Genomic DNA, 12,930 nt, shown 5'->3' on the forward strand with positions numbered 1-12,930 from the left:
AACAGCTTTTATGCTAGGTTTCACGCCCCACGGACCTATAATTGTTTGACAGCATGTAAACGGCAAGCGTAAACGAAAAATGCGACGCCTGAGCGAGCGCCCTTGCGTTTAGCGAGCCGTGTTCGCCACTCGAAATCCCGCAAAAAAATTATCAAGATCAAGATTTGTTGAAAAGCCAATTTGTAGTTGGTTTTGTGCAAAAAGGTGGAGTGTTGCACGCTGATATCTTAAGGTTAGTTCGGTTAAGGTTATTTCTATTGATAAAGTAACATGGGATCAACTTTTCCGGGCAGAAAAGATGTGAGAATGCGAAGCGAAAATGCTAATGCGAAGCGAAAATCTACGGCTACGGAACTCATTCGAATGGCCAATGTATTGAGGAGCAATTTAAGGTGCGTAAGGTGCGTTCTTTCTATTTTTATATCTCCCTAATATTTCCAGAAAATCTCCTTTCCAATATCATTTTATGACGCCATGGAGCAGAGTTGCATCTGCTTTTCATTTCCGAGGATTTGTAAACGTTTTAATTATTAGGATTGTCAAATAGTTGTATATAGACAGATTGGGCCAATTGTTTATATAAAGAAGTAGGATTTTTAAACCTAATTAACAAGTAGTGATAACATCAGGTTACTGAAACCAGAAAGTTATTCAAAGCAAAGGAAATCAAATTCAAGTTTAAGTAGTTATATGTCCCGCTATCGAACGTTTATTTAATAGTGTTTTTCTATTTCCAGATACTTTTGTCTCGTTGCAAATCATGAATATGGGGCTCAATTTCTCAAACATGCGCAGGCGTGGATGCTTATACGGGATAATATTCGTGCTTATACCGTGTACCATTCTGATCGTCGTTATCGGTACTGACTACTCGTCGGAACAATCCATGTCCCAACGTATGGCAGAGTTTCAAATGCGGATGCAATATCTGGAATCAATGTATCGTACAAAACAGGAAGACGTTGCAATCTTATCACAATACCTTCGATTTGTGTCCTTGCATGCTGTTGGAAGCGCGATGGAGTCGACCAGATCTACGTTTGGAACAAATGTATCATCCCCAGTGAATTTAGATATACTTGAAGGGTTAAGTGCCGATTCTAAATCGCTCATTCGTAATGTTACGACTGCGGCACGACTTGTGGAAAGTTTGAAAATGCCTACGGCCTTTCATTTTCTACCGCACCTTCTGGATGACTCTGCATCGCTGCAACCAAGCTACATTGAAAGCAAGAAACGACAAGGTGTCAGCATGGTTCTCGCTATTCCGACAGTGAAACGTGACAAACAATCGTATATCGTTGAAACAATAGATAATCTCATTTCAAACATGGACGAAGAGGAGCAGAATGATACCATGATTGTTGTTTACGTTGGCGAGCCCGACCTCGCATATGTAAAAGGAGTAGCCCAGCGAATACGTGTTCGGTTTGGTAGTTTCATAGACAGTGGATTTCTGGAAATTATTGCTCCCTCTATTTCTTATTACCCTAACATGAATAATCTTCGACAAACGTTGAATGATTCTTTGGAACGAGTTCGATGGCGTTCGAAACAAAATCTCGATTTTGCTTTTCTCATGGCTTACGCACGCCCAAAAGGTGCCTTTTACTTACAACTGGAAGATGACATACTTACCAAGAAAGGCTTCGTTACCATTATGAAAAATTTTGCCTTAGAAAAAACGGCCAAAAAGGACAGCAGCTCGTGGTTTGTTCTGGACTTTTGTCAACTAGGTTTCATAGGTATGTATTTTATATCCATATTATATCATTTAACACTATGGGTGTTGTCAGTAAAAATATATTTAAGACATAATATCAATATAATTACAATAATCCTTGCTAGGATCCCGGAAATGGGACATGAATCTATATATATATATATATTATAATTCCAAATTTAACATTGGAATTGTACATACAGTCGCTAAATTTATGTTTGTTATTTAGCAGTACAAAGAGACAATTAGTTGTAGTTATGTTTTTCTCGTGTTCTACATCTGAGTTTGGGTTTATCTACATCGCCTGTGTATTATCCCTAAAGATCCTAACGATTATCTGTATGTGTCTCTCGGTACAATTCATGAAAGCATTTTTATTCTTGTTCCTGTTTTAATCAACACTCAATGACATTTCAGGAAAAATGTTCAAATCATCCGACCTACCTTGGTTAATCACATTCTTCCAAATGTTTTATAACGACAAACCCGTTGACTGGCTTTTATATCATATGATATATACCAAAGTATGTAGCGTAGAAAAAGATGCGGTTAGTATAGTTGAGCTCAGATTTCAAATATTTTATCCATGTGTTCATGACAAACAAAAGTATATTAAATGTACTGTTTCTTGAATTGATTACAGAAAAACTGCAAACAGGAAATGGCAAAGCTGTGGATACATTATAAACCTTCCCTGTTCCAGCATATAGGGATGCAATCATCGCTTCGAGGCAAAGTGCAAAAGTTGAAGGATAAACAGTTTGGTAAAATTCCTAACTTTTATCCGCATCGTAACCCACCGGCTGTGGTGCGCAGTGGCATACAACCTTACAAATCGTACACTTTGCAAAAAGCTTATAAGGGAGATAGTTTCTTTTGGGGATTAATGCCACAACCAGGAGATTTGATCGAGTTTCTTTTCAAACAGCCAACTACGGTGCGCAGGTACTTTTGTGGTTGAAAATACGTTTTTATGCAAAAAGAAGAAACTATTTTGTACAACTGTCCTCACAATGATAGGTATCTTTTCCGAAGCGGAAATCTCGAACAACCGTCGGATCGATTTTACAACACCACTGTTGAAGTACTGCCGGTTGATGTGGATGGTTTAACAGGCAGTTCAACAGTACCGTACAATGTAACAAAAGATGGGTTTCTAGTTGTTGGAAGGTTCAATAACTATGGAATAGCTGAAGGCACAATCGATTCCAATATCGGAAAAATAAAGGAACTCCGACTGCACGTCTATAGTGACAGTCAAAATTGGGTGATACTTAGAGAGGTAATAAGATTCCATACCAATATATTATTGAATTTAATATTTGAGGATTTTTACAGATTTATTTGCAGAGTAACAGCGTACGGTGACAAAAACATATCCGCATGTTGGGTTCTTTGCGAGTTAGCAACGGAAAAGCAAGCAGTGTTGTGAGGCCTTCATTTGGTGTACATGGTGGTCACATCAGCGGTGCTACGAAGGTGCCTACACTGAATGAAAACAGCATAATAACGTCTCGCCGCGTGTTTTCTCAAAACGGTACAAAATCGTCCTTTAGTTCATACTCTAGAAAGGTCGATTAAACGCTACGACAAACGGCTGGAATATAAGGAGAGTTGGTTTGAATGTTGTTAAAAAGCAGATTCAGCACATTCCTTACCAATCTTTCAATTGATTAGTTCATTATCTGCTCTATGCCATGCTCGGGGCAGTATATTATGTCGAGCGTATTTATTATCCAACATAACCTTATCCACGGAAATGGGTAGTTTTTATGTGATATAAATGCGTTTATTGTACGCAACATGACAGTCGCCCGTTTTGCAGATCAAATTAAACAACTTTATGAATCGCTGTTTCATTACTCGTAAAAATATATGTTATTTGTTAATATATGTGTAAAAGCGCATGAAGCACATAAAGCGCGTAAAAACTGCATAAGGGGACAAATCAAACCACAAGGGATTATTTACTTCTAATGAATCTAATGAAACATATTTAATATTCATTGTTACGATTTTTTATTTAGATCCGTCCTAACAAGCTCTCGCTTTAGCCTTATTTATAGTTGAAATCAAATGTTATAATTTCGCAAATAATGTTGACGTGATGCTCTCTGCATATGACCACTAAAAGCTAAGTGCATGTGGTCGTGCCATGTATGTATAGAGTCGAGCATGCATCTTTTAAAAACGCTGAAATTTTTTTATTTGTTTCTTGATTTAACTGAACTAACGGTAAAAGTGGTTGCAAAGAACACCAATTTAAGAATCAGTTTAGATTTCTGTGAAGTGTTTCTTTTTTCACGAATGTGTCTTGGAGTCAGTAAATGGAAAGCATCGCGCGCAGACCGTAAGTGCGCGGATTACGGTCGTTACGTGTTACAGCAGCCCAAAAGCGGCCTTATGAAGGTGCAAAATTTCCATTAACACACGTACGTGAAATCGATCGTTCGGCAAGTTCACATACTACACACTAACGAATGATGACTTATGTATCTCAGAAACCTTTTGGTCACTCTTTGGGTCTATCGAGTCTAATATTTTTTGATAAGGTGTCAGACCATTTCTAATAATAGTCATGGATTTTATTGTTTCCTGGTCCAAGCTTTCCTAACACATTATAAGTTCACATTGGATTTATGGAGGGCATGAAGAATAACCACTTGTGTGTTTAACGGCCAAATTTAAACCGATCAATCTAACAAGTTTGGCTTCGAATCATTTTCCCATTTTTTTTGGCAGAAAAATCAGTGTGAAATTTGTTTAAATTTTTGGTTTTTTAATTTTCTCTACCGCAAACGGTTTTTAATATCCTGTGCGGCTTAGCCATTCCATAGGATTGGGTGGTAGCCCTTCTTCTTAAAGTCCAAATTTGTTATTAAAAGCAGTATTTAGTATTTTGTCCTGCTGAGTATTAAGTATCAAAAGCAATACACACGATTCACAAATTATTAGATTTATTATATTTTTGCCATAATAATAAGTTAGAAATAAAATCAGTTAGTTGTTGATTGCTTGGTATATCTTGTTAAAGTTTGTGGTTGTGATGCTTCGTTGCAAACAAAGATTCTAGGAAGTCTGTAGTTATTTGGGTTGTTCATAAAATGCAGCACTTAAGCAAAGTTAAGAAAAGATTGGTTTATTCATTTCATTGAAAAAGCTTATTTCGACAAGCTCGACATCCGGTTTTGTCCTGGTAAAATCCTTGTAAAATACGAATGAAATATGTCGCAATTTAGCGAAGATCCGTTCGGACAGGCGGGGAGAACGATATTAATTTTCTCGGACGTGACCTGTTGTCTCCCTTTGGTTTATGTGGCCGCTTACAATTCTGGCGCCATTGTCGCCAACGATGGTTTATCTCGTTTTGGGGCCAGCATATCCCTTCTGTCCATAAGCAAGACCTGAACGACTTGAACGGCCTGCAGACTTGTCGTCTGCAATTCTCATTACATGCCCAGCCACTGAAGCCGACCGAATCTCACTTCAGGGTAGCGAATGGCCCTCTCTAAAGCCCCCCCCCCCCCCCCCCCCCCTTCCCTTCTCAGATCTATCGAAGACGCCAATGAACGATTATAGATGTTTCGTAATACATCTTAATCGTGTAAATACTGAGTTCGATAAACAGAAACATGTTTAGAACTTACTACTAAAGAGCACTTATGGTGTGCAAGGGGGAAACTCTTTCAGGGTTGGTAAAACCGCTCATCAGAGCAACTGATAAGCCACTTAACAGTATGAATGTTAATCTTTTTATGCATATAATGTTTTCATTCAACAAGTATTCAAAATAATAGACTATCTTTAAAAAATGCGCCACATTTTCGTATTTATTTTCATTGGTAAACCATTTTTTATGCCTCGAAACTTTGATTGTTCAAACTGATAAATGGTTATTTTCTATAGATATATTTTTTCACACAAGCTATCATAGTTTCTTGGGACTCAAGTGCCTGATAAATGAATGAAGTGTTGCTACATGCATTTTTTTTGTTTGAAAACTTCTTTTTTGTTTATTTCTATGTCAAATAACAACATTTTGATAGCGTTCTAGAAAAAAAAGCAAACACGAAGGAAAACATAAAAAACCAACATTAGAAAACAAAGATTCTTATATGCAAACAAACAAAAAATCACAGCTGGTATGTTATATGTCGCAGACCTATCAAACAGTTTGCTGGTTCGCATGGTGGTGATGATGTTCTAAATGATCTTGCTCCATCTGTTCTTTTAGCATTTCTAGTTCCCTAATACCGGACACAGTTACCTCATACTTGTGTGTCATTAACGATCGGTAGAAGTGTAGTGCAAAAGCTACAAAAATAACGAGTACTGGAATTAAAACTATGCAAGCTGACCACGCTGCTGTTGTGTTCAGATCGTAGAATTTCACCCAGCACAAAATGGCTATCTCAAGCAAAAACAGGATCAATCCAAGTAGCGTTGAAAAAGCCCACGCCGTTTCAATGTACCAATGGAGCCGCTCATGTGGAGATTCATGTACCAGAGAAATGCTGTGCAGGTTGCAAACGGTTTCAATGTTGGGGAGAATGCATGTACTAATCATTAATGCCAGCATATGGACTGCTACCAAAAGAGTAGTGCATACTGCAAACGCGATCAGCATAGCCGTCGGTACTTTAGTGTTTTCATCTAATTGTACTTCAACCATAGCAACCTACAGAAAAAAAGCAGAAGGCGCAAGCTTAGCATGTCGAAATCTATAAAAATTCATGATGTACATTAACGAATGAAGTAAACCGAAAACAAATTAAGCATACATTTCCACTGATAGTTACTTTCACCTAAAGCATACCATCTGAAACTGTATCAGACTAATTCGTAATGGATCAAAATATACTGGAGATTTTTTTACAATAGAAAAAAAACTGCATAACTTACCATCGCAAAACCGGACAATAGAGCAGACGTTTTGCTTGAAGCTTTGAGTTTAGCTCGACTCAACTGCAATTTTCGCCAAGAAAGATAATTGGGCGAATGATAATCATCGCCTGTCTGCGACATGATGTTCAAGTGGGACCGTCTCTAAGAATAGAATTAATACAATTTCTTAATGCTGTGTCATTTTCTATTTCTATTCTTGTATTTTTATCGTGTATTAAAATATCTCCAATGGTCGCGCACGAAATACACTGCAAAAAGTGCATCTTTGCAGCCACGATTCTTTGATATTTATTTTGGCTTTTTTTACTTATATATTTGCCACTAGCTGAAATTTTTAAAATCCCAAAATTCCATTGACAAAAACTATAAAAATGGATTTTTCTAAATGTTTCCAATAATTCTGAATTCTTTTTGGTTAATCAATATTCTCCAAGCCATTATTTCCCCAAACAGTCCTTAAATTCTAAGATGATATATTGGTTTCGTTAACGTTAACTCAATTGTGAACAATTAAGCGGAAGTACAGTATTGGTCGATTTTTATAGGCCATTTTTTTATAAATCGACCAAATATTTATAAAAATTTATATGTTATTTTTAGCAGCGCTAGTGCGTTTTGAAAACTTACGCCTTGTACTTGCTGAAAATAGTTTTAATCCAACTTTAAGGCTAAAGTAGGTGTTTTAGGAGCATTGGAGTGTGGAGAACGTGTTTTGGTATTATTTTTGTTAACTTATCGTTTTGATCTTAGAATATACCCATCATTTGCTTATACCGGCTTGTTCAGGTTGGTCGTTAAAATAGCAGCGCTAACAAACTCAACGAATTCGAAAAAAATCATTTTAAAAATCAATTTCTGGCACAGTTTTGTTGGATTTTCTGTTCATTACTCAGAAATGTGTCGGAAAGTTCTTAGAACTACACAGCGTGTTGGTAATTCTTGATAATCGTTGGACATCCTTGTGATATCCAATCTACTAGTTTTGAGAGGGGAATTGATTGGTATTTTAGACAATGCAGCGTTTACCAAGACCCATATTTTCTTAACATCTTGCAGTAATGCATTTTTAATGTCAGGGTAAAAAAATGGGCCGATTTAAGACGGGAAAGGCCATAGATATACACGTTCTACACGCTATAGGCATAGTGAGTCACATCTGTGACTTCTCCGATAAGATGAATAGAGCATATGCAGTAGTGTAAGAAACAACTCTAAGCCATATGTTTTGCGAAATCAAATTTCTCCGGGATTACGATGTGTTTTTGGTTCGTTTTTGTGTTTAGAGATCATCATTATTAAATCATTAACTTTCTCTTTTGTTCTAAACCATACAATTTGACCTGGGTTTCATTTGTTCATATGATATTGCTCTAATTCTTAACGGGTCAAATTACGATACTCATAACAATCAATTTAATCGATCGCGAAACATCCATAATTTTATCTGCGATATTTTTCTTAATGGTCTGGCGTACTAATCTAACATTCTCAACACGTATTCTGAGTTTTAAAATATTCAACAGATTTAACACATGTTTACTTCTCGTAAAATAATTTGTAGTTCGTTCTCCGTCGTTCGGACTGCTTATCAATCAGTTTAGGTGATGTTTATGTCGTTTTTAAAGATATTCTCAGTCGTATTTCTACTTTAGAACAATGAATACATTCTTAACTAATGAGAATGCAATCAAATGCACTTTGTGGTATTTTTGTTTTCGCTGATAATCGAACGTTTGAGGCCATACGATCGTAATCGCATCATTGCTTCTATTTTATCTATTTAGCGCTATTTTATCGACCAAGCTAATCGAGCCGGTATGACCAACTGATGGGCATATTCTAAGATCAAATCAAGAGACTATCAAAAATAAAACCAAAACTGGTCCTGCACACTTCAATGCTCCTAAAATATGCCTTAAAGTTGGTTTAAAATCAAATTTGAGCGAGTATAGGACGTAAGTTTGCAAAACGCACTTGCGCGACTATTTTATCAACCAATATTGTATATTGTTATGATTTTTTAAAGATAAATGTTCGTTCTCGTACCCTTCTACTTTATGTCTTTATATTTATCAAACTTTATCTTCCATCGGATTCCATCGGTTCGTTCCATTTTTTGCGATTATTCATATTACAATATATAACACTGTTTTGCTCTCTGTCTATTTTAAAGGAAACTTTCTTACCTTATTATGTGCACTGCAAATACTGTTGCGATTGTTGCAAGAGCCGTGTCCGTTGCTAGGTGCTGTATGGCTGTAGTTACTGTTGTTACTACCGCTAAAGTGATTTCCGTTGGTGATCATATGAAGATGGCCGTGATGTAAGCCGGCTGGGTTTAGATCCCTTAGCGGGGGGAGAGTTCCGGTCAAATTACTGCAGCTGTGCGGTGTGGGATCGATACTTTTTGGTGGTACGGTTAGCGTGTTCGCAAGAATCGTGTCACTTCCGGCTGTATTGGTACTCCATACTGATATCGTTGCATTACCGCTAGAACGAAAGAAAACCCAACTCAGTTTGTACAGCCAACATTCCCAAAACTACCTTTGACTCCTTCCGGTGAGGTTTTACCAGTCTCTCATACATTCAGGTGATTAGACCACACAAAATAGGATCTTTCTTCTCAAAGATTCAAGATACAGAAATAAGCAAATAAATTAAGAGAAGTTTGGTTGACGACAGCCACTTCTAGACAACTCATGACCGGTGTCTACATTACCACAGTACGGCTATGGAATCCTTCGCTTCCTGGGCCTTCGCAAGCTAATCCTAGGATAGCCCTCTGTTAGAGCCACCCTGACGGGCAAAAATGCCCCCATCTTTATGAGAAATGCCCGGTGGGACACGTCCTAATGTTTGTCACTATTCTGAGTGCTTTGTTGGCGTTCTATTCTTGTCTAGACTCTATATAGTTCGTCAATAATTTTTTCCGCACGCACGTTCCTTTGGTAGCTGAAAAGGCAGGCTGTTAATGCAACAAATCCTTGCAGAATCACGAACCTTGAAGCTCCTGGAGCGTTTTCCTTTCGAGACGCCCGGATTATTGCGAAAGATTTCTTTGCGGAGCTTGTAAAAGGTCCTTTTTTCTGCTTACAATCCCGTATTTCACGCTGCGGTTTGCTAAACTTCTTCCACTTTTCCAACGAGAATGACGCTGGAAATGGCAAATAAGCTGAACTCGTTTTATCACCTTATCTTTAACACGAAAAAGTTCAGAAAAGTTAAGAATTTTCCCACCTTTTTACATTTTTTTCCAATTCTTCCAGGGTTGTAGCCCATTTTGCGTCACTTTTTATCGTTTTTTATTTCGTTCGTTGCATCGTTTTATCGTTTGTTTCGTTTTTTGTTTCATTTGATCGTTTTTTGTTTCGTTTTTGTTCAAATTTGAAATCAAACCACCAACGGTTCCTTCCGTATAACTCCGCGTTGTATCGGCTTCTCCTTCGTCCCTCCTCACATACGGGGCCAAATATTCTTCTGAGATAAATTACGCCCGTGTGCCATTCCTCGGGCATAACCCATATCGGGCTATCCCATACCCCAGAAATCACTTGATGAGTCTCCTGTTCTAGGGGTGCACCTCCATATTTGACCAGCTCGGCCTCTATTCCGTCGGTTCCGGGTGCCTTGTTATTTTTCAGCCGACGGATGACCTTTCTTGTTTCTACCAATCTTTCGAGCATTATTACCGATATCTCGTGGCCAGAAGACCCCTCCCGACACGTGATAGATCTCTATGTTGCGCCTGTTAAGTACCTCCTCGGCCTCCCTTATCACTTTCTCCCCACTCCTATTCAAAGCCTCCAGTTCGGCCTTGATGGTGGCCGCATCGCTCAAACTGGCCTCTGCTCTTGCCAGTAGCTCGTCCAAACCGGCGAGTGTCTACAACGAAATAACAAACCACAGAACACCCCTGTGTGAGAGCTTTTCTGCCCAGTTTGGCTTGCACTACACAGGCTGAGCTCCAGCAGCTACGCTCTGGGGTCACCGCTGCTGCGGCCTCACGCGTCGGGCATCGGCTGGGTATAGCCGCAAATATTTTACTTTTGCCACGCTGGCATCCGTTTCCATTTTAGATTTGGCTGAACCTAACGACCGACTCGGATTTTTGGCCCAACAAACAGCTCCAGAACGCTCTGCCAACAGGGAACAGGGCACGCTCTAACAGGACCGTTCGGACGAAAACACGAAACCAACGTTGTGAAACTTCGAACTTCTTCACGGTTACGACGACACTAGACTAGAGACTTAATTACGCACCACTCAATTCCAATTACGCATATAAGTCAATTACGCACCACTAAAAGTAAAACAACGCGATAAAGCTGCGTACCGTAATAAGCTCGAACTCGAAAAAAAAAGAAAAAACCGGTTTTTCAAAGGGCTAGCTGCGGTTCTTAGCACAGCATTAGTGTACTTTCACAACCCGTTCAATTTAAAGTTGTTTCACGTTTAATTTGCGTAACTGTGAGAACAATGGACTACTCATCAGGTAAATCGTTTTCGTAGCAATAAGCAATTAACTGCGCGGGTTAGTCATGCGGTTGAGTGCGTGGGTAAGAGCCCGGATAAGATTTAAAACCGGGCAAATATGCGAAGAACTACTACTAAATACTACTTGGTGTACATTCAGTGCCAGTATTTCTTCGCTTTGGCAGCTGTGTTTTGTACGTGTAATAAAAAAATTACATCAAGTGTTTGATACATACCCAAGTCTTTTAGATGAATCCTGCATTTTTTATTCCAACTTTACTTAACTTATAACTCTTTATTTTTGACAAAAAACAAAGGAAATTCTTGACAAAACGTACTGATTGAGCACGACCGACGCGGTCAACAGTAACCTCAGAAATGGGGAGCAGTTTCACGTTGGTTAGTTAGTTAGTTAGTAAGCAGCGTTAGTTTCACGGGTTAGCGCGACCGAGAAGCAAGTAGGTGGTGTGGGTGCTTGCTATCTGCTGCAGTTGCACCGTCGTCTGATTTCAGCATAAAACCTTTTACTGACGTTCTTGGCGCCATCTAAACGCTGCTAATTGAAAATTATCAATTTCCCACTATCTTCTGTTGCGTGAGCCAATTACAGCCAGTTGACCTCATGAAACACAATCAATTACGCGTTAAATTTTAACGGCCAGTCAGTCAGTAGTAAAAACAAATTTTTGTTCGTTTTCTCATCTGTTTAACTGCTGGCCAACAAAATAAAAAAAAAAATCGTGAACAACTGACCTACTACTAGTGGTGGCACGTATGCTTGTGCAATTTAGTTTGATCAATTGAACGTATTTTTCCAGTAATTTCTCTAGAATTACTAGAATCCCGGATTTTATTGGTTTGGATTAAACTTACGCGAATTAGTTTTTCATCCAGAGCAGTATAAGACAGGTAAGGGAGGACATTAACACATTTTTTGGGAATACGTTGGGGTTCCTTTAGGGTGCATCGTACAAAATAAACTACATCGATGAGGTAATACCCAATTTTTGTGAAACTGACATAAAATCTCAGTTTTCAATGAGACCATCCCCACGCTATTGCCCCACGAAAATTAATGATAACCTAAATGAAAACTAAAACTCCAATTCACCAACCTAACCGTCTGTAACTAGCAAGTTACTAGGAAGTTCAGATTGTATAAATCACTAGCTACTTGCAGGAGCATCTTATGAAAAATACCTGGGAAACTTGGATAGATGGACTTATGCCTTAGTTAAACTTAGTTAAGTTAATTCGAAAATCGACTAAACTAACAGCGAAAACTAAACGCTTAAAATGTCTACTTTGAACAGCAAAGAAGAGAATTATTCGAGTACTAAAGCCCTTCTCACAGCCAACTCTCGCTCTGGAATATTGTTACTCTCATTCTTCCAACGATTCTCCCGCTCTTATTTTTAGTAAAATCCTAGTCGGGGATTTTCTCTTCAGGCACCTCTTTCAAAAAAGCCAAAACTTCATGAAAACCTCCAGCTGACTCTTCACTCGAGGAGTTGGATCGAGGAGTTGGAGCAAATTCTTGCCAATCGCCAAAAGGTTCCTTAGACTGTGTGTTCTGTGCCTGTCCAGTGGAGTGTTCAGTGGAATCGTGGAAAATTGCGATCACGCGTACTTACCGGCAGTATAGTGTACGGTTTTGCTGAATTGATTTAGACCAAACTGTTCGTTTTACTGTGTTGGTAACCTATGACTATGGGGACTATGGGTGTGAGATTTAGTAAGCAAAATAGGATAACACGCAATCAAAGACGCTTGATTGCTTTCCAAACTTTTGAGAGTGTTTTGTGCAAGAATTGGAGTGCGAAATTATG

At 38.5% G+C, this 12,930-nt stretch overlaps 3 protein-coding genes across 14 annotated transcripts in view; 2 read left to right on the top strand and 1 right to left on the bottom strand.

Moving 5' to 3' along the window:
* Positions 1-136: 136 nt before the first annotated feature.
* Positions 137-4,744, top strand: LOC125955139 (alpha-1,3-mannosyl-glycoprotein 4-beta-N-acetylglucosaminyltransferase A). Of its 5 annotated transcripts, none has more exons than XM_049686056.1 (7): positions 137-232; positions 299-401; positions 738-1,745; positions 2,141-2,271; positions 2,367-2,668; positions 2,744-3,005; positions 3,062-4,744. In XM_049686056.1, exons 3-7 carry the CDS (start codon positions 761-763, stop codon positions 3,089-3,091), a joined length of 1,710 nt encoding a protein of 569 aa, XP_049542013.1. In that variant the 5' UTR covers positions 137-232; positions 299-401; positions 738-760; the 3' UTR covers positions 3,092-4,744. The 5 variants fall into 5 exon arrangements, with proteins under 5 accessions (XP_049542013.1, XP_049542012.1, XP_049542010.1 ...); XM_049686055.1 differs by having other exon boundaries at positions 299-392; XM_049686053.1 differs by having other exon boundaries at positions 139-232; positions 294-392.
* LOC125955143 (calcium release-activated calcium channel protein 1) lies at positions 3,112-11,503 on the bottom strand. Of its 3 annotated transcripts, none has more exons than XM_049686074.1 (4): positions 11,338-11,503; positions 8,815-9,118; positions 6,626-6,769; positions 3,112-3,320 (listed from the first exon to the last, which is right to left on the bottom strand). In XM_049686074.1, the coding sequence occupies exons 1-4, from the start codon at positions 11,361-11,363 to the stop codon at positions 3,288-3,290; spliced, it is 507 nt and encodes a 168-aa protein (XP_049542031.1). In that variant the 5' UTR covers positions 11,364-11,503; the 3' UTR covers positions 3,112-3,287. The 3 variants fall into 3 exon arrangements, with proteins under 3 accessions (XP_049542031.1, XP_049542029.1, XP_049542030.1); XM_049686072.1 differs by lacking the exon at positions 3,112-3,320 and adding an exon at positions 5,529-6,401; XM_049686073.1 differs by lacking the exons at positions 3,112-3,320; positions 11,338-11,503 and adding exons at positions 5,529-6,401; positions 9,200-9,622.
* A 41-nt stretch (positions 11,504-11,544) lies between these two features.
* Positions 11,545-12,930, top strand: part of LOC125955136 (uncharacterized) — a 30,010-nt gene continuing 28,624 nt past the window's right edge. For 2 of the 6 annotated variants that reach the window (XM_049686037.1, XM_049686041.1), the window contains exon 1: positions 12,025-12,780. The gene's annotated coding sequence lies outside the window, so the exon portion shown is untranslated. The other 4 variants (XM_049686036.1, XM_049686040.1, XM_049686039.1 and 1 more) reach the window with 3 other exon arrangements.

The sequence above is a fragment of the Anopheles darlingi genome, chromosome 3 (assembly GCF_943734745.1).
Source record: "Anopheles darlingi chromosome 3, idAnoDarlMG_H_01, whole genome shotgun sequence".
Classification (NCBI taxonomy): Eukaryota; Metazoa; Arthropoda; class Insecta; order Diptera; family Culicidae; genus Anopheles; species Anopheles darlingi.